The sequence below is a fragment of the Corythoichthys intestinalis genome, chromosome 8 (genome assembly GCF_030265065.1).
Source record: "Corythoichthys intestinalis isolate RoL2023-P3 chromosome 8, ASM3026506v1, whole genome shotgun sequence".
Taxonomy (NCBI): Eukaryota; Metazoa; Chordata; class Actinopteri; order Syngnathiformes; family Syngnathidae; genus Corythoichthys; species Corythoichthys intestinalis.
In genome coordinates this window covers 54,459,103-54,482,100 of record NC_080402.1, presented here as the reverse complement: position 1 = coordinate 54,482,100, position 22,998 = coordinate 54,459,103, and the positions used below count along the sequence as shown (strand labels likewise).

The 22,998-nt window shown below is 39.4% G+C and overlaps 2 protein-coding genes across 5 annotated transcripts in view; one reads left to right on the top strand and one right to left on the bottom strand.

Annotated features, from left to right (window-relative positions):
* Positions 1–731, bottom strand: part of LOC130920853 (deoxycytidylate deaminase-like) — a 29,335-nt gene extending 28,604 nt beyond the window's left edge. For all 4 annotated transcript variants that reach the window (XR_009064223.1, XR_009064224.1, XM_057844358.1 and 1 more), the window contains exons 1-2: positions 652–731; positions 458–555 (exon numbers count right to left, since the gene is read on the bottom strand). Coding sequence is in view for 2 of the 4 variants with exons in the window: in XM_057844358.1 (XP_057700341.1) it covers positions 458–549 (92 nt within the window). In the remaining 2 variants the exon portion in view is untranslated. The remainder of the gene's footprint in view (positions 1–457; positions 556–651) is intronic.
* A 64-nt stretch (positions 732–795) lies between these two features.
* fbxo8 (F-box protein 8) lies at positions 796–22,260 on the top strand. The gene is made up of 8 exons (XM_057844365.1): positions 796–1,196; positions 3,958–4,060; positions 4,390–4,473; positions 8,021–8,165; positions 8,295–8,421; positions 8,604–8,722; positions 15,845–16,041; positions 20,862–22,260. Exons 2-8 carry the CDS (start codon positions 3,958–3,960, stop codon positions 21,047–21,049), a joined length of 963 nt encoding a protein of 320 aa, XP_057700348.1. The 5' UTR covers positions 796–1,196; the 3' UTR covers positions 21,050–22,260.
* The last annotated feature ends 738 nt before the right edge of the window (positions 22,261–22,998 follow it).

Sequence of the window (22,998 nt, the reverse complement as noted above, 5' to 3'; positions counted from 1 at the left end):
AAAGAAATTCTGGCATGTATATCGGCCTCCAATAACGGCTTACAAAGTCAGCTTTGATTATCGGCAATCGGCTGAAAAATGTTTTAGGTATTGGTATTGGCATTTGAAAATCCCAATCTTGACCTCTAGGAAAAAATGGATTGAATGTCATAAATTTATTGGTATCCAGTTCTTGACTAATATTTATCTGTATTTATTTCTAAAATATCTTATTTATTCCAGAAATAGTGCCCCCCCCCCCCCCCCCCCAAGAACTTGGTCAAAATAAACAGTATAAATTTACATTGTGTAATTTTGTTTTATTTTTTAATTCAAATTTAGTTATTTAAATTAAAATGTAAACCGTTTCAGTTTCTGCTAGCAAAACTTTTGGGCACATACGAATTAGCCCTCAGCCATGCACAGGGTTGGTTAGCCCAATAGTATGTTGTGAAAGGATTAAAAGTACACAATTTACCCGTTGTAGTCGACATGTCCAGGGTACTTTATGATTCGCAAGAGAGTTTCTAGTTTACGGAGACAGCCTTGCACATCTCCAGTGGGCAGCATTCTGACCTTTGTAGTTGGGCAAATAAACAACACTTGTTTAATTTTCTGAAACTAACGCATTTCATTCTACAACTGGATAACGTAATCCATGAAAGTGCTTACCTTTATCTGTTTTTTTTACTTTGTTAACCGTCTCGTTCGACAACCGTGTCTGAAAGTAAACCTGGTATTTGAAATTTTGTTTCTACCGGGTATGAACTAAACAAAACGGGATTGGTTCTTCTTGGCACGTGGTGTTCAGTGACGTCTGCCTTTAAAACAGATTCGAGGATAGTGCTTTTAGATTCGAAACGGTTTTATGTTTTAACCGATTATCGTGTATTTTAAAGATAAATGGTCATTTTAAAAAATTGTACATCGTAATATTAAGTAAGTCGTTTGTGTTGAGAACGAATTGAAGGGGAGGGAAGAAGTGAGAGAGAGGAGGAGGGTTTAACATATGATAATGTTGTTCTCGACAGAATGGAGGAGTCCTTCAGAACCTAAGAACATTTGTTTTAATCACGGATCGATTTGGTTTATTATTTCGTAGGTTAAGTTATTGAAATGACAGCTGAATAAGGAATAAAGAACTTCAACGCAAACTAAAAAAAATTGCTGCTGAGCTCGTATGCAAGTCGAGCTGTCACAGGAATCTTTGAACTCAGGTAGGTGTCTTGTGTTTTGGTACTTTCAGTCAGGCGGTAGAAAAACTTCTCCGCTCGTATTTAACACACTTAATGAAACAATGTACCTTTAATTCTTATGCAGCCTTTTCTAGGTCGACACAATTTTCGTCCCTATAAAAATAGCTACAATGCTAGGTCATCAAATTACGAAGGATTGACAGCACCTATAACCAATAGCTTGAGGAGTCGAGTACACATGTGACTACCGTTGTCGACTTTCATTGGACAGTGGGCGGGTCTGCGCGTCAACCAATCTACGGGGCGACACCTTCCAACATCCAGGTTTACAAGTCGAGTATTGTTTATACAACACAGCTGACGTTTCTGGCGAAGAGCGACAGCCTCAGCAAAAAAATAAAAATAAAATAATAATAATAAAAAACAACACATATTTGGTAATTTCACACGCTGCTCAAAACTGCCTACATATTGATATTTATAATGGTGATTTTGACTGATTGATTGTGTGAGGCTTTAGTTTTTCACTTTTGACTTAGGAATATTGACATTCATTATTTAAAAAATATATATCGTTGCAGTTCATAACTTCAATAGTACTGAATGGTCGGCCATGTTTAAGCATAATATGAAGTAAAAGTGGTCTTTGTTTATGACAACTAACCCTTGTTGGGTCAAGTGAATATACTGTATGTGGTAATTGAAAAGCAAAAAATAATTCCATAAAGACCTGGCATTACATTTTGAGTGAATAAATTAAATCATAAATTAATAAAATGTTACTAAAAACAAGATTAATACCATTATGGTAAAATGAAACAGATGCACTCTATTTAGGGCCTGCATTAACACTCTAAATTGTATTTGTTTTTATTTTATTTTATTTTTTGGGGGGGGGGGGGGGGGCGGAAGGTATTTTTCTAGTATTCAACTCATTGCCCAGCATTGAAAATGGTAGACGTCTAATTCATTTAAACTGGGACGAGCTAGAGGTCCGATCCATTTTGACTGGGACAGGCAGTGCATTATCGCTGTCAGCCTCTCCCAATAAAAATAGATTGGAAACCATTGAGCAAAGTTATTGCACAATCAATATCAATGTTAAAAAAAGTGTTGTATTTTGATTGCATAAAATGGCAAGTTCTGGGGATGTAAAGTTGAAGTCAGATAAGTGGTGGCGTTACCTCCAGCCAGAGGTGGGTATAGTAGCCAAAAATTTGACTCAAGTAAAAGTAGTGTTACTTCTAAATAATATTACTAAAGTTAAAGTAGTTTATTTTTTTTGTGGAACGTAATTATCTCACAAAACACTGGAACCACATTAGTGTTGGATTAATGGATCAGTGGAATTTAACTTTACTGATTATTTTTTCTCAGCATGAAGGTAACAACAGTAACACCTCAAAACTATCATTCCTTATTATATCAACAATGCCAAGAACATTATCCAAGCAGAGAAAAATAGGAGGTATACATATTTAGGGCTGCAGCTATCAATTATTTAAAATAATCAATTAGTCTATCAGTTAGTTTGAATAATCGAGTAATCGGATTAGGAACATTAAACGCGTTGCAGAATAAATTTTAAAAGATGTAAAACAAAGGCTTACTAAAATTACACTTTCAAAAAAATATTAATTGCAAATACAAAATAAAATTCCTGAGTGTTTTTCCGAACTACCTAAGCAGAAGTGCACTTTCATTTCACAACAGCAATAAATGCATTTAAAATTAAAATACCGCAGCTTAGCCTCATACAGTATTAAAAAAAAACAACAACAACAACAATTGGCTAACTTGGATAGCAAATGGCCGCTATCTTAAATGCTATAAAATGCTTTTTTTTTTTTTTTTTTTTTTTTTACAATGTGTAATGCGTGGTAGGATGCGTGCATAGAGCAACAAAAAGGGGACAGGCGTCCACTTATGCAATTTTATTAACAAAAAAAATAATAAGTCCACCCTGACCACAAGTCACTTAGGAGCTCAGCGGTTCGCACACACGCGTTCGCAGATGAGCTCCAACGTAAAAGTCAATAGCAACAAAACAACATATTCAACATAAACAAAGCAGCACCCCCGCATGGTGTATGTCGGGAGTAACACCATTTAAGGAGGTGACTGTTACAAATGGTCTTAACAATTTGATCAAACACATATTCCCACAAAAAAAGTGCTAAATATACCTCTGAACTAAATTACGAATGCATAAAGAATCATATTAGCTTAAATAAAAACTGCGGCCTTATGTTGTTCTTAACAGGGAGCAGCCTTGTTAGGTGAGTTGTGTCATATTCACTGTTGCCACTACAGGGCAGTGTATCCACCTAAATTAATAAAACTAAATGCAAACACTTTCAGAACAAACCATTACAACGCGACTTTAATCAAACAAATCCTCGAACCAGCAAAATTGATTCAAAGGTTTTTTTTCGTAATCAAATTACTCGAGTTAATCGTTGCAGCGCTATATATATTATTTGTTTTAATATGTTTTCTCAATATTTTTGTGAAAAGTCTCTTTTAAACATTTCATTTGTTTTTTTTGTTTTTTTTAAATCTTCATCACAGTGGGAATGTGGTAAAAGGGTTTTGCTATTTGCTTCAATTTTAAAATGTACATTTAAATGTCTTTAAACCAACAAGATAAACATGTAAACAAACTGACCTAATGTAATTTTTAAATCTACGGTATTGCCTTTGATTGTAATCGTACATATACTGTAAAGTACATGGTAATGTGCATCATTAACTGTACATGGCTTGTGGTTCTGCCACACAGATGGGTCAGGCACTGTGGAGGCTGCCACCAAGACAACAGCAGCAGCTTCAGGAAGAGCTTGTCGACCGACTGGCTGACACAGGAGCTGCAAGACAAGATCAAGGTAATCTTAACACTACAGTAGAATACCTGCTTCTGTCAGCAAATGGATATAATGATATGCTCAGGCCACACTGAGGTGGAGGTGGGGCAGTGTTTGAGAAGTAGAAAGCAATCATTTAGATGGAAGTTGTACATATATAAAGGTCAAACACGATGATGTAGATAGGTAAATAAGAATTGTGAACCTAAGAGTCTTACTTTCTAATTTCTCTGTTTGTATTCTGTCTCATTGGCATCAAAAATGACTTTTTGTGGCATTTGCATATTACCAGTTGTAAGCCATACATGTCATTATTGCAGAAATGACAAATCTAAATTAAATTTCCCCAGGTGGGGATGGAGGGACACTTCGCAGAATCCCTCAACATTGTTATGGACCGGACATTTACCATCTGCTGAAAGCACGCAGAGGGGGTAGGTTTGAAATAGTTGTATACTTTAATAATGCTGCTTTTTCCTTTATGTGTTTAACCTACTGGTATATTATTTGGGTAAACTGCCTTTTGCTTTGCATTATGACTGATGGTGTGCATATACTGAGAGTCGTAATAAATAATAATGTACTTTTTCTGTTTTTGAAAGCAATCACTTTTGTTATTGAAAAGGAACAAAACCCATTTTATGCAGAACAAAATCATCTCTACTGCAGAGCACTAGTGACATCACAACTACCACATACTGGTATATTATTTGGGTAAACTGCCTTTTGCTTTGCATTATGACTGATGGTGTGCATATACTGAGAGTCGTAATAAATAATAATGTACTTTTTCTGTTTTTGAAAGCAATCACTTTTGTTATTGAAAAGGAACAAAACCCATTTTATGCAGAACAAAATCATCTCTACTGCAGAGCACTAGTGACATCACAACTACAATAACACATTGTCTGTGAATTCAGTACATTTGAGAAAGCCTGTTTTTGTTTTGTTTTGTTTTGTTTTTTTATAAATCAATTGGTAGGAATTGCAAGTATGTCAGCTAGTTTGCCAGCTGACAGAAGTATGCAATCAACGGCAATAATTACCGTATTTTACGCACTATAAGGCGCATCAGTGTATAAAGCGCATCTTCAATGAATGTTTTTTTTTTTTTTTTTAAGTTGTTTTCATATGTAGGCCACACCGCATTATAAGGCACAGTAGTAGTAGTAGTAGTAGAAGCTGGAAAATGCACGAGATTCGAGAGTACAAAGTGCCGAATGGCGACCAGAAAGTTAATATCTCGACACCCTTCTCTTGGATCGCCTATGTTTCAATTCAGTTTTCATGAGTTGAGTTGGCTGCAGGTGCGACGTTGGAAATGCTCCCACACCGGCTCTGTAACAAAACACAATCTGACTAACAGAATGTGACAGCCGATGCCAACCAAAAATGACGTGATGTCCAGGTTATAAAATCCCGCCAGCCGCCCTCTCCGGACAGACAGAGTCGAGTCGCCAACACAGGACAATTCTGTGAAATTCCAACCCGGTTTATTCCCGGGACATTTCTCCATGTCTAAAAGCCATGACGCGGGTAAATCCCGCGTCACCTTACATGGAAATTTACTAGGATATAAGTCTAAAAGGGGCTATGGTAGATTTTTTTTCCCCACTAGATGGCACTCATGCTCTTTGGACGGGTGATGTTTCAATTTTCCAATCTGCATCCGATGATTTTTGTGTACTTTTTTGGTCTAATATGGTCATGTAATAGGTTATAGTAAGTATGATAATAGCAGTTCATATAGATGACGTGCTTAGAAACAAAATATAATATTGCTTAAAAATGATCTGACTTTGTAAGCAGTTACTCCTAATGTTACTTATTACTTGAGTATTCTTTTCACTGAATACTTTTTTACTTGTACTTGAGTACACTTTTTTCAATGACTACTTTTAATAATACTTGAGTCATATTATTTTGAAGTAATGCTACTCTTAGTTCAAATGGGTTCAAATGTTTTGGTTACTCTACCCACCTATGATCATGATTAAGTTTTTTTAAAAAAGTGACAAAAATTTCAGAAAAGTGTCATCTGCGGCACAGATTCAGCTTTTGCATTTTACTCTAAATATTTAAATCCTTTAAAGCTTTCTGTAAAAAAGAGAGGGATATTGAAGTATATTTTTTTTCTTTTTCGCAAAATTGGCCTTGTGCAGTCAAACAGGCGTACAGTATTTTGACACCACTGGAGTCTTGCTTGAACACGAGTCCACTTTGGTTGTATATTTATCGTCATCACTTTTAACGATGTACTTGTTTTAACAATCCAATCTTGTTTAGACTGGTCCTTCTCTGAAGTACTGGGAAGTGTCACCACACAGCCTCTAGAAGCTCAAAAAAACGAAAAAACTGCAGTTAATCCTTTCATGCTTTCCGAAAGAACATTATGCTGTTGTTTTTGTTTCTATCTTTGTACAACCTGGACGAGTTAACGTATACATTATTAACATCCGTGGCATGCATTCATCAAGATAAATCAGGGATCACGCATGATTGATTTTTTTTTTCAATGGTGAAATTGGCTTATTTTAGAAACATAACTGTCTCATGTTGTGTGTCACCACATCATCCTGCCCCACATACAGCTGGTGTGTTGAAATTTGATTAAAATGACAAATAATGGGGTGCCAGCGTTCAACAGTCTTTTCTTTTACGCAAATGTTAGCAATGGTAGGGTGGGTGCTTCCTTTTACTAGCTCCCAGCATTTGTAGTACAACCATTTTAACTTGTGTATATGTGTATGTGATTTGACACGCCATCAAAACAGACAACCCCGCTGTACTACCACAGTGTTGACATCACTGAGAAATGCAGTAATAAGATTATGAGCTTTTATTGTACACTGCTGGCCAAAAGTATTGGCGCCCCTGCAATTCTGTCAGATAATGCTCAATTTCTCCCAGATAATGGCTGCTTATGAATTCCCTCCAATTATCAATTGAATAATCTATGTCCATGTCCAAGTTGGCCCACCATCAGACTCAAATTTATATAAAAATGATGTCAGTCGTTTGTGCTACGTTTAGGCTGTAAAAAGTCTTGTTTGTGCTGCCATCGTTTTTAAGATATTTACGATTTAGCCATTTTTAATCAAAATGGTGAGCTGGTGGACCTCAGATTGACCTATAAAGGGAGTGCAAATACAGTGATCCCGCACTGCTTCGCGCTTTAAATTTTGCGCCCTCAGTCCATCGCAGATGTATTTTTTCCCAATTAAAAAGAAAATACTGATGAGCTGATTGCTTAGTCCCGCGCGCTCGCTCCCTCCCGCTCCCTGCTAAATGTTCGTCAGGCGATGCACTGGAGTTTTTTTTTTTTTTTTTTAAGTTAACGATGTTGACAGATGTTTGTGTCTGATCTTGCCAGAGTCGCGAACTTCAAACGCACCACATATGTTAATTATTGTTTAACTTCTTAAACAGTTGCTGTGGCAACTCATTGTGTGTAAGCGAGCAGTGGAGCGGAGTGAGTGGACTCACTCATTGAAGCATGTAATAAAGCCAAGCATTTTTCTACTACAGTACTTTATTCTTGTTTAAAAATAATCCAGTCGGAAAGTAACATGTTTAAAACTTATCATAATTATTAAATTTGACATGCTTAAAAACTGTTTATTAAATTATACATTTTTTAATTGTACTTTGGGGGAAAAAGAAATGTCTTCTATCTATCTATTTCCAATGCTAAATCTGAATGAGGCGAGGGGATGCGCCATTTTGCGGTTTTTCACTTATCGCACCGGGTTCTGGTCCCCATTTAACCGTGAAAAACGAGGGATTACTGAATCTAAAAAATTATAGCAGCATGAACGAAATTTTTTCACAGGGCAAACCAGCACAAACATAGCACAAACGATTAACATTTTTGTATAGGCTACATTTGTGTCTGATGGGTGGGCAACTTCACAGAAGGTGTATATGCCTTATGTTTTTTTTTTCTTCAAACCTGTTTCATAATTATTTTTCTTTTTTTAGGTAAAGAACAAAATGGGTTTATAGATTTGGAGATGCTCCCACCAGAATTAGGCATCACCATATTGTCGTATCTAAACGCTACTGATCTGTGTCTGGCCGGGTGTGTGTGGCAGGACCTGGGAAATGATGAATATCTGTGGCAGGGGTAAGGAGATTTAAGATAATTTGGTTTCTGCTATGGCACTTTACCACATGTTTGCAGTAAAAGTCTTTTCTACTTTTTTTTTTCTCTAAATTAGTCTTTTTGATAACCTTCCTGTGTTGCTTTACCAAGGCTCTGTAAGTCCACATGGGGTCACTGCTCCATCTACAACAGAAGGCTGCCTGCTGGTTTCTCATATAGAAGACTATATCTACAACTAGATGAAGGCAGTCTTACATTCAATGCAAACCCGCAGGAGGTAATGCATGCCAAACATCAAAGATTATGAGTCTCACAGATCCCCACCAATGTGCACATGATTTTATGTATGTTTCTTGATCTTCAGAAGAACTAAGTCCTATGTATGATCTCTCTCATGCTCTGTCTCTCCTTTTCTCTCTCTGTTGGTTTTTCTTTCCCTCTTTTCTTCTCTGTCAATAGGGTATCTCTTATTTCATGTCTAAGGGCATACTAGTGGATCACCCCAAAGAACAGGCTAAGTTCATCTTCTACACGAGACGGCTCAATTGGAAGATGCTGAGGATTTACTTGGATGAGAGGTAAGCATCGAGATTAGTTAGATACTCTTGAAAAATCTCTCGCACAATCCTTAAACGTCGGCAAAACTGTCAACCAGATGAGTCATTTTCCAATATACATAAGTGCATATTTAAATATCGAACAGCTATTTGAGGGGAAACGTAAACCTTCTATCGGATGTATGCAATAAATTAAACAGCGTGAACATTTTTGGTCATAATTTTATGACAAATGCATTTATTTAAGACAAATGTAATCCCCAAAGTCAACAATAACACAATGTTGTTTACCAGTGGTAAGATACTGTGCAGACTTTATTTACAGGGCAGTAAGGCACTACAGACTGTTGTTTTTAAATTTGTTTAGTGGTGACAAACATGAATGGACAAACCTTACTAAACTCCTAAAAGTTGTTTGTATTTTCATCGTATCTAGTGTTTTGTCATTCTTGTTGTCTTTTAAATTCTTGTCAAACAGTTGTTGAGTTGCTGTGAAATGAAAATATGATTTGAGCTCATAACGATAATATACTAATGTTTTACCGTAACAAAAAACTGACAATTATTTATTTGTCTTTAACTTCAACATTTTTTACTTAAGCAAAGTGTGTTTTTTTTTAATCATTTTTCTTATTCATTTCATTTCAGGCAATTACATTCATTTTTAAGCACAGTTCATCTGCTTTCAACTGGTACTCTTGTAAAGTTAAATAAAAACTTAAGATAAGAGCTCCCTGAATTTATTTCACAATAAATAAAACAAAATTTCAAACTAACTGAAATAATTTAACTTTCTTTTAACTTCAAAGAAAACGTGTAGGATTTCTCAGGCTCAGCATTATCTTTAGTCAATACAAATAAAAACTTGCTTCCAGACATTTTATAAAGTAATACAAGATAAAATTTGCACAGAAATTTGCCTGCTTGGAGGGCCTTAAACTCCATTTACCATGAACATTTAACCAATCAGATACGGGGTGAATACTAGTGCATTGGAGAGAAGCACGGCTGCATTGAGCCGAAATAACCCAGTTTTAAATATCGGCCGATCGGAATTTAAAAAAGGCCGATACCAGTATACGTCAAATTTCAAAATACCAGCGCTAACCTGGACAATAATCGGTCCATCTCAAGTTCTTTTTTCTTTTTGTTTCTTTTTTTTTTTGTCTAGCATCAGTTAGAAAAAAAAGAGTGGTCTCCCATCATTCTTATCAGACGGTCATTTTTTTCCCAAACGTTTGGCATATGTTTGTCTTATATAAATGACTTGCTTTTTTTGGCGATACACAGTCAATCTCAAACCATCAACAAGTACTGCCTAGCACCACATAATAATCTCTGTGGAAGTGTGGACCGTGGATGGTACAAAAAAAGGATAAGCAAAACTACCATTAGATGTTAGTGGTGGTTACAGGCTTTGGATTTTGCAACCATTTTGGCTTATGTGAAACAGAACTACATGTACTAATTCATTGAAAAGGTTTTATTCACAAACTCCAACAAATTCATGGGCATTTTCTTGCATATTTTCTACAAAATAAACCTGTATTGACTTATACAAACTTTCACACTGCAAATTTATAACGTCTTAATCAGATAATTTTTCTTAAATCTAGTCGTATAATTTTCTCCATCTTGTATTGAGTGTTAAAGAGACAGATTAATCTTTCATATTTTTCCACTTAAAGTAAATATTACTATTTGTTCCTATTAAGGCCATAAATCTAAAAGTTGGTCATTTTTCACCTAAATCGCAAACAGTTTGCTTTCAAATAATGTTTTGAACGATATCTATTCTTGAATTAAGAACATTTCTGACAAACAAGATTTCTTTAAGGTTAAATATACTAATTTATTTCTTAAAATAAGCCTGTTAAGCTTATTTTCAGCGAGATGTTTCTTATTTCAAGAAATCTGAGTAAAATTTACTTGACGCACTGGCAGATAATTTCACATATTTCTAGTCGATTTACACTTAAAACAAGGGCATTTAACTAGTTTTAAGGAGGTGTGATTTTGCAGTGTACCTACTAGTCCAAATCAAATCAAATTTATTAGGGCTGCACCTATTGATTATTATAGTAGTCGATTAGGAACATTTATTACGTTGCAGAATAAATTTGACGAGATGTAAAACGAACGCTTGCTAAGATGGTACTTTCAAAAGAGCATTAAATGTGAATACAAAATAAAAAATAAATAAATAAAAAAGTAAACTTTGTTTCTAAATAAAACATGGCCAGCACAAGGTGTATGTGTGTCTGTGGTGCCTCCTGCAGATTACTGAAACACAGTATGGGTCGACAGAGTTTAATGTTTTGTTGGGTTGTACAGTGTACCGGTGTTCGGCAATTCCTTGCTATGCGGCGAAACGTGCTAAACAATGCTCAGCGCGCTTGCGCAAACATTCACACGCATGCGCACATCGGTTAAAAACTGCAAGTACTCACTATTTTTGGTTTTATTGAGTTTTTTATTAACTTTAATTCCCTCAAAAATACTTTATGCATGTATTACCCTCTCATACTTTTAACCATTGTGTTTTTTTGTGGTAGCTTTAAAGCAGTTGAGCACATTAGTCATGTAGCGTATTTAAACTGTCCTTGTTTGATGTAATTACATTTAAGTATTTTCTTAAGGCATTTTTTATAGTATGTTCTGCCTGTACGCATCTAAACAAAACAATTTGAGAGTGCACGGTAGTACTTTGGGTGTCAAATTCGCCTCATGTAGGACGTTTCGCCGGTGTAGAACATTTGGGCAGAACACCGAAAACGCCGAAACATATTTCCTCCACATCCTTCTCACCTTTTTAACCCCTGACCCATTTTCATGCCTGAGACTTACATTGACCCTTTTTCACTTCCTAAATGGGCCAGTCCATTTTTTTCCCCTCAAACGCAAGTTTAATTGGCTGACGATTTACCAAAAGCCCCATATAATAAGTGAAATTATCTGGCAGTGATTCAAGAAATTTTACCCAGTTAGATTTGTTGAAATAAAATAGCAAGTTGAAAATAAGCTTAACGGACTTATTTTAAGCAAACAGTTTGCATGTTTAATGTAAAAAAAACAAAAAAAAACTTGTTTGTAAGAAATGTTCTTAATTCAAGAATAGATATTGTTGAAAACATTATTTGAAAACCTTTTTTCTTAATTTAGGTGAAAAATGACCAACTTTTAGATGGGCCTAATAAGAACAAATACCGGTAGTAATATTCATTTAAAGTAAGTGGGATAATCTGACACATTAATCTGTGAACAAGCCTTTAAACTCAAAACAAGATGGAGAAAATTATTCGACTAGATTTAACAAAAATTATCAGATTGAAACGTTATACCATGGGTGTCCAAACCTGTCCGCAAGGGCCGCTGTGGGTCCTGGTTTTTGTTCCTACCAATCGAGCACAGACAGTTTAACCAATGAAGTTTGTGGTAAAACAAGCAGCACCTGACTGCAATCAGCTAATTACACTTGTGAGACACCAGATTGGTGAAAAGATGTCGTCTTGTTTGGTAGGAATGAAATCCAGCACCCACTGCGGCCCTATGTGGAATAGTTAAGACACCACTGCGTTATACTGTAAATTTGCAGTGTGAAAGTTAGTATTAATTAATACAGAATTATTTTGCATTAATTAAACTGGGGGTGGGGCTCGAAGGCGAGCGTCTGGTGGCCGGGCCTTTTCCCATTGGTTCCGGCCGGGCACAGCCCGAAAAGGCAACGTGGGTCCGCCTTCCCATGGGCTCACCACCTGTGGGAAGGGCTAAAGGGGTCGGGTGCATAGCAATTTGGGCGGCAGCCAAAGGCGGGGGCCTTGGCGGTCCGACCCCCGGCTACAGAAGCTAACTCTTGGGACATGGAATGTCACCTCTCTGGCGGGGAAGGAGCCCTAGCTGGTGTGTGAGGCAGAGAAGTTCCAACTAGACATAGTTGGACTCTCCTCCACACACAGTTTGGGTTCTGATACCAGTCCTCTCGAGAGGGGCTGGACCCTCTTCCACTCTGGAGTTGCCCACGGTGAGAGGCGCCGAGCAGGTGTGGGCATACTTATTGCCCCCAGGCTTGGTGCCTGTACGCTGGGGTTTACCCCAGTAGACGAGAGGGTAGCCTCCCTCCGCCTTCGGGTGGGGGGACGGGTCCTGACTGTTGTTTGTGCTTATGCACCAAACAGCAGTTCAGAGTACCCACCCTTTTTGGAGTCCTTGGAGGGTGTGCTGGAGAGTGCCCCCTCTGGGGACTCCCTCGTTCTGCTGGGGGACTTCAACGCTCATGTGGGCAATGACAGTGAGACCTGGAGGGGCGTGATTGGGAGGAACGGCCCCCCCGATCAGAACCCGAGCGGTGTTCTGTTATTGGACTTCTGTGCTCATCACGGATTGTCCATAACGAACACCATGTTTAAACATAAGGGTGTCCATATGTGCACTTGGCACCAGGACACCCTAGGCCGCAGTTCGATGATCGACTTTGTGATCGTGTCATCGGACTTGCGGCCGCATGTTTTGGACACTCGGGTGAAGAGAGGGGCGGAGCTGTCAACTGATCACCACCTGGTGGTGTGTTGGCTCCGATGGTGGGGGAAGATGCAGGTCAGACCTGGCAGACCCAAACGTATTGTGAGGGTCTGCTGGGAACGTCTGGCAGAATCCCCTGTCAGAAAGGGCTTCAACACCCACCTCCGGCAGAACTTCTCCCTTGTCCCGGGGGTCCAAGCGGACCATGTTCCGCACGTCCATTGTTGAGGCAGCCGATCGGAGCTGTGGCCGTTAGGTGGTTGGTGCCTGTCGTGGCGGCAATCCCCGAACCTGCTGGTGGACACCAGCGGTAAGGGATGCTGTCAAGCTGAAGAAGGAGGCCTATCGGGCCTTTTTGGCCTGTGGGACTCCGGAGGCAGCTGACAGGTACCGGCTGGCCAAGCGGACGGCGGCTTCGGCGGTCGCCGAGGCAAAAACTCGGACATGAGAGGAGTTCGGCGAGGCCATGCAAAACGACTTCCGGACGGCTTCGAGGAAATTCTCGTCCACCATCCGGCGTCTGGGGAAAGCAAAGCAGTGCACCAATAACACTGTGTATAGTGAAGATGGTGTACTGCTGACCTCGACTCGGGACGTCGTGAGTCGGTGGGGAGAATACTTCAAAGCCCTCCTCAATTCCACCGACACGCCTTCCTTTGAGGAAGCAGAGTCTGGGGACTCTGAGGTGGGCTCTTCAATCTCTGAGGTTGAAGTCACTGAGGCGGTTGGTAAGCTCGTCGGTGGCAAGGCCCCGGGGGTCGATGAGATCCGCCCGGAGTTCCTAAAGGCTCTGGATGTTGTAGGGCTGTCATGGCTGACACACCTCTACAACATCGCGTGGACATCGGGGACAGTGCCTCTGGATTGGCAGACCGGGGTGGTGGTCCCCCTTTTTAAGAAGGGGGACCGGAGGGTGTGTTCCAATTATAGAGGGATCACACTCCTCAGCCTCCCCGGTAAAGTCTATTCAGGGGTGCTGGAGAGGAGGGTCCGTCGGGAAGTCGAATCTCGGATTCAGGAGGAGCAGTGTGGTTTTCGTCCCGGCCGTGGAACAGTGGACCAGCTCGACACCCTCGGCAGGGTCCTCGAGGGTGCATGGGAGTTTGCCCAACCAGTCTACGTGTGTTTTGTGAATTTGGTTAAGGCGTTCGACCGTGTGCCTAGGGGAGTACTGTGGAGGGTGCTCCGGGAGTACGGGGTACCGAGCCCCTTGGTAAGGGCTGTTCGGTCCCTGTACGACCGGTGTCAGAGTGTGGTCCGCATTTCCGGCAGTAAGTCGAATTCGTTCCCAGTGAGGATTGGACTCCGCCAAGGCTGCCCTTTGTCACCGATTCTGTTCATAATTTTTATGGACAGAATTTCTAGGCGCAACCGAAGCGTTGAGGGTGTCCGGTTTGGTGGCCTCAACATTGCATCTCTGCTTTTTGCAGATGATGTGGTGCTGTTGGCTTCATCAAGCCGTGACCTCCAACTCTCACTGGGGCGGTTTGCAGCCGAGTGTGAAGCGGTTGGGATGAAGATCAGCACCTCCAAATCCGAGACCATGGTCCTCAGCCGGAAAAGGGTGGCATGCCCTCTCCGGGTCGGGGATGAGATCCTGCCCCAAGTGGAGGAGTTCAAGTATCTTGGGGTCTTGTTCACGAGTGAGGGTAGGAGGGAGCGGGAGATTGATAGGCGGATCGGTGCAGCGTCTGCAGTGATGCGGACTCTGCACTGGTCCGTTGCGATGAAGAAGGAGCTGAGCCAAAAGGCTTAATTTACCGGCCGATCTACGTTCCTACCCTCACCTATGGTCACAAGCTGTGGGTCGTGACCGAAAGAACAAGATCCCGGATACAAGCGGCCGAAATGAGTTTCCTCCGCAGGGTGTCCGGGCTCTCCCTTAGAGATCGGGTGAGAAGCTCGGTCATCCGGGAGGGGCTTGGTGTCGAGTCGCTACTCCTCCGCGTTGAGAGGAGCCAGTTGAGGTGGCTCGGGCATCTGGTTCGGATGCCTCCTGGACGCCTCCCTGGAGAGGTGTTCTGGCATGTCCCACCGGCGGGAGGCCCCGGGGTCGACCCAGGACACGCTGGAGAGACTATGTCGCTCGGCTGGCCTGGGAACGCCTTGGAATCCCGCTGGAGGAGCTGGCTGAAGTGGCTGGGGAGAGGGAAGTCTGGGCTTCCCTGCTAAAGCTGCTGCCCCCGCGACCAGATCCCGGAATAAGCGGAAGATAATGGATGGATGGATGGATAATCATTTAGCCTATCAATCAATTAGGTTCATATTGGTGAGAAATTTAGCCCTGACCCCTTCACCCAATCTGTTTGATCTTATTAAAGTCCCGTCCCCAGCAAAAAGTGTCCATGCAGGTTATGCTGTTATATCGTCCCTACCAATATTGATTCCAAACCTACGCCCTTGAATATACCGTCTACTAAAATTTATTATCGCGACAGGCCTACCGTTAGGTACTTTGGTACTATCACAAACAATATAACAACAAGAAAAAATAGAATTAATTTTGTTCTTCCCCTGAAAGGGCAACATTTTAGAAACACTTTCCCTTTACGGTTACACATGAAAAATACATCTATCTCTATCCAACTGGACTTTGTATCTTGTGTTTTGTGTGTGTGTGTGTAGGCGTGATGTTTTGGATGAGCTGGTGACACTTCACAACTTCAGCAATCAGTTCCTCCCCAATGCACTGAGAGATTTCTTCAGACACATTCATGCACCAGAAGAGAGAGGAGAATATCTGGAAACGCTCATCACCAAATTTAGTCACAGGTTTTGTACCTGTAACCCGGGTCTTGTCCGAGAGTTGGGTCTGAGTCCTGGTGAGAGAACACACACTATCAAACAATCCAAAACATTTGTTGTTCTCATTTATTTGTGTCGTTTTAGGTGTAGCACAATATTAATGAGGGCAAAATCTACTGTAAGTCAGAAAATACTGTATATTAATATTGTTAACGTTTTTGAAATGATGAAATAATCGCTGAACTTTAGTAATTTTTGAAAACAAACGTTTGAATTGAACGGTGTATCACCAGAACCACTACATATTAAAGTTAGTATAAGTCAATACAGATTTATTTGGCATTGATCATTTAGCCTATCAATTAATTAGGTTCATATTCGTTACCCCCCTTCACCTAATCTTTTTGGTCTAACTAATGTCCCGTCCTCAGCGAAAAGTGTACATACTACAACCCCTAGCAAAAAGTAGCATTTCCCAAGATGACAATGCATCATGCCACAGAGCTAAAACTGTTAAAGCATTCCTTGGAGAAAGACCCATCCAGTCAATGACATGGCCTGCAAATAGCCCAGATCTCAACCCTATTGAAAACCTGTGGTGGAAATTGAAAAAAATGGTCCACAGCAAGGCTCCGACTTGTAAGGATGATCTGGCAACTGCAATCAAAGAGAGTTGGCACCAAATTGATGAAGAATACTCATCAAGTCCATGCCTCATAGACTGCAAGCTGTCATAAAAGCCAGAGGTGGTGCGAGTAAATACTAGAGATGTGTTTTGGTTGTTGTTTCTTTGTTTCTCATGATTGCATATTTTTTCCTCAGAATGGAGTGATTCCATATATATTTCCCTGCACTTGTTCTATAGAAGTAACTTTTACTGACAAACACAATGTTATTTATTTATTTATTTTGGTGTTTCTGAATGCTAAAGAGTTGCAATTTTGAACTAATTCATTATTTTTTCAAGCTTTTTATTTGAGTTTTTTCTACATGATAAAATGTCCGTGTGAGTGTTCGCCCGAGACTGGTTATTCCATACTTTTTGCTTGGGGTTGTATTCGTTACCCACGTTCACCTAATCTTTTTGGTCTTATTAATGTCCCATCCCCAGCGAAAGTGTATTACTATTATATCGTCCATACCAATGTCGAGACGAAACCTACGCCCTTGATTATCACTAAATTATTATTTATGCCTAATTGGTGGGCTTCCTGCGACTGCAGTTACCTATTCACTGATTTCTTATATTGCTTGAATCTGGATTAAAAAAAAAAAAAAAAGATTAAATTGACCGTATTATTTAATACCTTTCAAATACATTTATACTCAGAAGTAAAAATGGCAAGTGTAGAGGGAATATGTCGTATTAAAATTCCAAACTAAAATGCGGTGCGATTGTCAATACTTAAAGCAGATTTGATAAAAACACAAATTTGTTCATGTAAATTACAGTTTTCTGGTTAGATGCACAAAAACATCAAAAATTGACAGCCTAGGCAAAACATTTTCTTAGTTTCACTTTTCTCATCGGGCCACATATGTACATCCACATGTCATGCAATTCTCTCCAGAACATACTGGAATTTGCTCTAATACTCCCTGGATTTACTTGTGTCATTAGTGGGATTATTGTAATGGTACTGGATCTTGGATGAATGGTTGGTCCTCACTAGTGTCAACTATACTGCTACCATTTCCTGTGATTAGCTTTGGGAGGTTTTTAAATGTAGAAGGACAGAATTTTCACATTCAGCAAGCAATGCATTATCAAGGTAGTTTTGTCCTTTTTGCTTAACTTTTATTTATTTCAACATTGCTCCCTTTAGTTCATTTTAATAATTTCTGCAATTGTCTGAGGTTATTGCCTCAAAATTGTCCATCACTGTAGTCCTTCTTTTTGGGAATTGAACAATGTTAATAACCTCCGTGAAGTTGGCCCCCCATTAGACGCAAATTCATATTAAAATAATGTCACTTGTTTGTGCTGTAAAAAGTTTTGTTTCTGCTACTTTTTTTAAGATATTCACAATTCTTTTACAGGTCAATGTGAGGTCAACCAGCGCCCCGTTTTGATTAAAAATGGCTAAAAATGGTGTCAATCGTTAATGCTTCGTTTGTGTTGTAAAAAATGTTTTTTGTGCTGCTGCGTTATTGAGATATTGAGATATTTATTTCGTGTGATGACATCATGCAACCCCCCGTTTATTGCAAAATGGACCCGTTTTATAGATATTGAAAAGAGTGTTGTCGTCAATCATGGCCCCTTGGTTGCAGCTGACGGAGTGTACCAACTCAATAACAGAGAGGTGTCCCAATAACGAGCGCAAACAAAGTATAAACGAATGGCAACCCTTCGGGTCCATTTTGCAATGAATGGGGGGGGGGGGGCTTGAGATATTAATTTTAACTATGTTTGCGCTAGTTGTTGGGATGCCCCTCTGTTATTGAGAGAGTTGGTATGCTCCGTCAGCCGCAGGAGTTGGATACGGAAGAGCTGCGATGGACGTCATCACTCAAAATTAATATCTCAAAAATGGTAGCAGCACAAACGAAACTTGGGTAACACTTTATAATAACTATCCGTTATAACTAGTTAAGAGATCATTAGTAAACTTTTAATGAATTATTAATTGTTGATTTAAGTGTTTAACAGTTTGTTAAGCATTTATAATGATACCTCATTGATAATTAATATTTCATTAGTAAACTTATGATTAATGAGTAATAAATGACTTGTATATAAATTAGTAGTATACCATTAACAACCTATTAGGAACTTACTAACTAATGACTTAGTAAGTGTCAGTTGCTAGTTTACGTATGTTTTTGGGACATTATTCTAAAGTTGCTACCACTCCTCATTCCCTAATTGCTAGTAAATGAGGAATAAGTACTTAATATATTAACCCAAACTTTACAGATCAGTTGTTAATAGTTTGCTATCCATCTGCTAAACTTTGAAGAACACCAAATAGGTTGAATAGGTTCAAGGTACAGAAATTTGATGTGATATTTAAAATATCAAATTTTTCTACCTCAAGATTGTTCCGCCTATAGGCCTTTCTGTGTGCTGTACTTTAGCCGCCTTGCTGATAGAAACGTGTGTCGCAGGCTATGAAGAAAATGTTCGTTGACAGAAATGTTGAAATGTACAGCATTGGAAAACGTTGAGATTGTTTGTGTCATATTTGTCCTCCTACAGAAACCATATTCAAACAAAAATATATATTTCCCTCCCCCATCTTTTTCCATTTTCAAACATTTTTAATATGCTCCAGGGAGCCACTAGGGCAGCATTAAAGGGCCGCATGCGGCTCTTAAAACACGGATTGCCGACCACCTTTATAAAGTCTAAAGTTTGGTCAGATTAGACCAAGATTGAGCTTTTTGGCAACAAACACTCTAAGTGGGTCTGGCGTGCCACGAAAGATGCGCATGCTGAAAAGCACCTCATACCCACTGTGAAGTATGGGGGTGGGTCAGTGATGTTGTGGGGCTGTTTCGCTTCCAAAGGCCCTGGGAACCTTGTTAGGGTGCATGGCATCATGAATGCTTTGAAATAGCAGGATATTTTAAATCAAAATCTGTTGCCCTCTGCCCAAAAGCTGAAGATGGGTCGTCACTGGGTCTTTCAGCAAGACAAGGCCAAATCTACACAGAAATGGTTCACCAGACACAAAATCAAGCTTGTGAAACATTATAGGCAGGGGTGCACATAATTTTTTTGCCCAAGTTCTCAGAGGAGGACCTGGAGATGCGACTTGGTCCTCATTGAGCTTGAGAGCCAACCCGCCTGATGTGATAAATTTATGACAAGCTTTACTTAGAGCCAATTAACTTTAATTAATTATATTAACAATTAATGCTTGATTAACATCAAATGGCACAACAAAATTGCCATTACTTTGAAGTGAAATATAAAGAAATAAAAAGCACCAATTCAAAATAAAGGGCATTATGCGGCTCCCACATTAACTCCAAGCCTTTTTAAAAGTGGGATGTCCTCCTCATAAGACCTCATTGAACGTGCATGTTTAGCTTTGTAAAATGCGAGCAAAAACACGTTTGTCAGTGCATGTCGTTGTTCATTACCTTTATTCCGCCACTTGTCCATAGGGCGAGTGGGGTCCTGTTTGACAACGATAGTTTGCTTAATTGCCACATGCTCTCTGTTTTTTCCGTGGGTTTTCAAAGTTTGGATGGCTGAAATTCTTTGACCCTACATAAAATGCGCTGCTCTTATCGGCGACATTGGGATTCTCACGACACATTTTGTACCGCATTTCTGTGCGAGCATCATTTGCTTCTTGCCAGCAAAAGTCCTTTTTTTTCGGTAGCTCCGGTGACGTCTCTGTCGTCTGTCTGTCTTTTGACGGGGGTGGGGGAACACGGAAGTAATTACTCAGTGTGGCCTGCCTCTCCGACATTTTGAGAAGTTATTTTCTCGTGTCCTCCGCAAATACAGTGGTCAGCCATCGGTACGCAAAAGCGTATGGAAGCCGTTGAGGGCCAGCGCGTTCGTCTACGTCCAGTGCGCATGCGGACCACTTATGTGCACCCCTGATTATAGGAGAAGATTAGGTGCTGTTTTGTTGGCAAAAGGGGGTTGTACAAAGTATTAACACCAGGGGTGCTAATAATTGTGACACACATTATTTGATCTCAAATAATTATTTCTTTAAGTGGGATTTTTTCCCCACTGAATAAATGCACTTGTATTGAAGGTTGGATTTTTCTCTTTTTTTTTCTTAGATTATTAGAAGCTAAAAAACACATCTTAACCAGGGGTGCCAATAATTGTGGAGGGTACTGTATATTAGAGCAACATTTGCAGCATCTATATATATATTTTTTTTATGTTCTGAGATCATGTTATATACTGTTTTGTTCTTTTTAGATGCTGTCTATGTGCTGTGCTACAGTCTCATCCTGCTGTCCATTGATCTGACCAGTCCTCATGTCAAAAATAAAATGTCAAAAAGGGAGTTCATCAGGAACACTCGCAGAGCAGCCCATAATGTCTCAGATGACTTTGTGGGCCATCTTTATGACAACATATACTTGATTGGCCATGTGGCTGCGTAGGTTTTTTCTCGCCAACGGTCTATTTAAAATCCTCATAATGCACTGAAGATTAGGAATCGTCAGTTTGGTTTCTATGTGTCAATAGAATGTTTCGACTATTTAAATGGAATTCTTAAGCAGATATACATTACACTACAGTAGAGTGGGAGAGACGCTGCCACTAAAATTATGTGAATGTTCCGAGATTTTTCGAACGGAGAAGCATGGTTTGGATTGAAATCATGAAGACAAGCTCTGACACTGCACTGATGAAGTACTACTAGTAAATGGTGGAAGGATGAACTAGAAAAGCTGCCCTCAGACTGTAAGGACAGTCATTTCTTTCTTTTTACTGACTGCTACATGATTGCAAGTTGGGCAATATACTGTAATATAAAGTCACTCTTTCACTTGCTTTTTCACTCTCTCCCTGTGTGTATACATACAGCACTTACATATGTATATATACATTATAATGATGGACCTTAGCTATTGTGTCAAAACATTAATAGAAAAACTTAGGTTGTTTATGGTAGTGCTGACCTTTCCACAGTCTGAGAACCTGACTTATAAATGGCTATACTCTCTTATACAGTTTTAAAATGCTAAATGTGTGTCATTAACAAAATGTTTTTAGCTACAAGTAAATCATTAATGAATGTTACCTTCACAACAGATATGTTGTTGAGAAGTATTTTTATTATTTAATATTGTACTAACAATCTTAATAGCTTTGTAGCCATGGCTTTTTAAAATGTTCATCTCCAGTGTAATTGAAGTCAATAATGTCTTGGTTTCATTATGAATCGAGACTTAGCTGCAATTATAGTCATTGTGTTGAAGATCCAATAAAGACACACTTATGAAGTAACGTTTTTCTAAATTATAAAAGCAATTTGTTTTGTGCTTTATCTTTTTGTGTTTGGAATGCTTTGTAACTGACACAATGTATCTAGAAAGTGTCATAAATATGTCACTAATTATTAAATCTTGCCTTTGCTAACAGTTATAGTTTCTGTGCTTTTATACTCAAGGCAGTGCTTCTCAATTCAACTTCTGTTACTGTAATTGTTGGCAGTATTTGACAAGTTTTTGCAGAAAAATATCAAACCACATCAGTTTAATTGGGGTCTAATGTCTTTAAGGGATGTCTTAATTGATTTGGCTTCGTGCTCTCCACTGCCAACATTGTTAGACACAGTCAAAATACAGGTCTTTTCTCGTCAAAGCCAAACACATCATACACGTCATCATATTTAGTTCTTCATATCTCCAGTGCTCTTTGCTGTGTGCTTGTTTGGTTTGAAAATACTGCGCACACGCTAAAAATGAGAGCACCATTTACATCCAGTGAGTGGATGTGCAATTACACTTTATTCTAGTACGGCAAAAAAGTATGTTCCCCGAATTCAAATCCGCCACCTCTGGCATCGCTCTACACACCACCTGGGGTGGGTACGCGCCACTATTTGAGAAGTACTGACCTAAGCGAGTGGTATCAAATTGGAGAATGCTGATCAATAAGATACAGTAAATGAAGTTGTGCTGAGAAAAAAAATTGACCATTATTTAAAGAAGAAAATTCAAACGTTGTAAGCAGTTACAATGTTACTCTTTACTTCAGTGTTCTTTTTAACGAATACTTGTTTACTTACATTTACATACATTTTAGATGACTGCTTTTACTTTCGTAATATTATTTAGATGTAATTCTACTCTTACTTGAGTAAAATTTTTGGCTACTCTACACACCTCTGATAAGTACTATAGACCCTACTCACGTGACGTCACAGCCACGCCCCCGCGCCATGTTGTCCATCTACTCGTCATGTTAATGCATTAGCGCTTCGTAAATTCCTCCTATTATGGCGTGTTTTTCTGCTCATTAACATTAATAATCAAAATGGTGAAGTCGTGTGTGGCGGTCAGTTGCAAAAACAGAGAAGATAGACGGAGAGACTTAAAAGTTT

Coding starts and splice junctions, on each gene's coding strand:
- fbxo8 (XM_057844365.1), top strand. CDS start 3,958: ATGGGTCAGGCACTGTGGAGGCTGCCACCAAGACAACAGCAGCAGCTT. Junction 8,166..8,294: donor GATGAATATCTGTGGCAGGG/GTAAGGAGATTT, acceptor TGCTTTACCAAG/GCTCTGTAAGTCCACATGGG. Junction 8,422..8,603: donor TCAATGCAAACCCGCAGGAG/GTAATGCATGCC, acceptor CTCTGTCAATAG/GGTATCTCTTATTTCATGTC.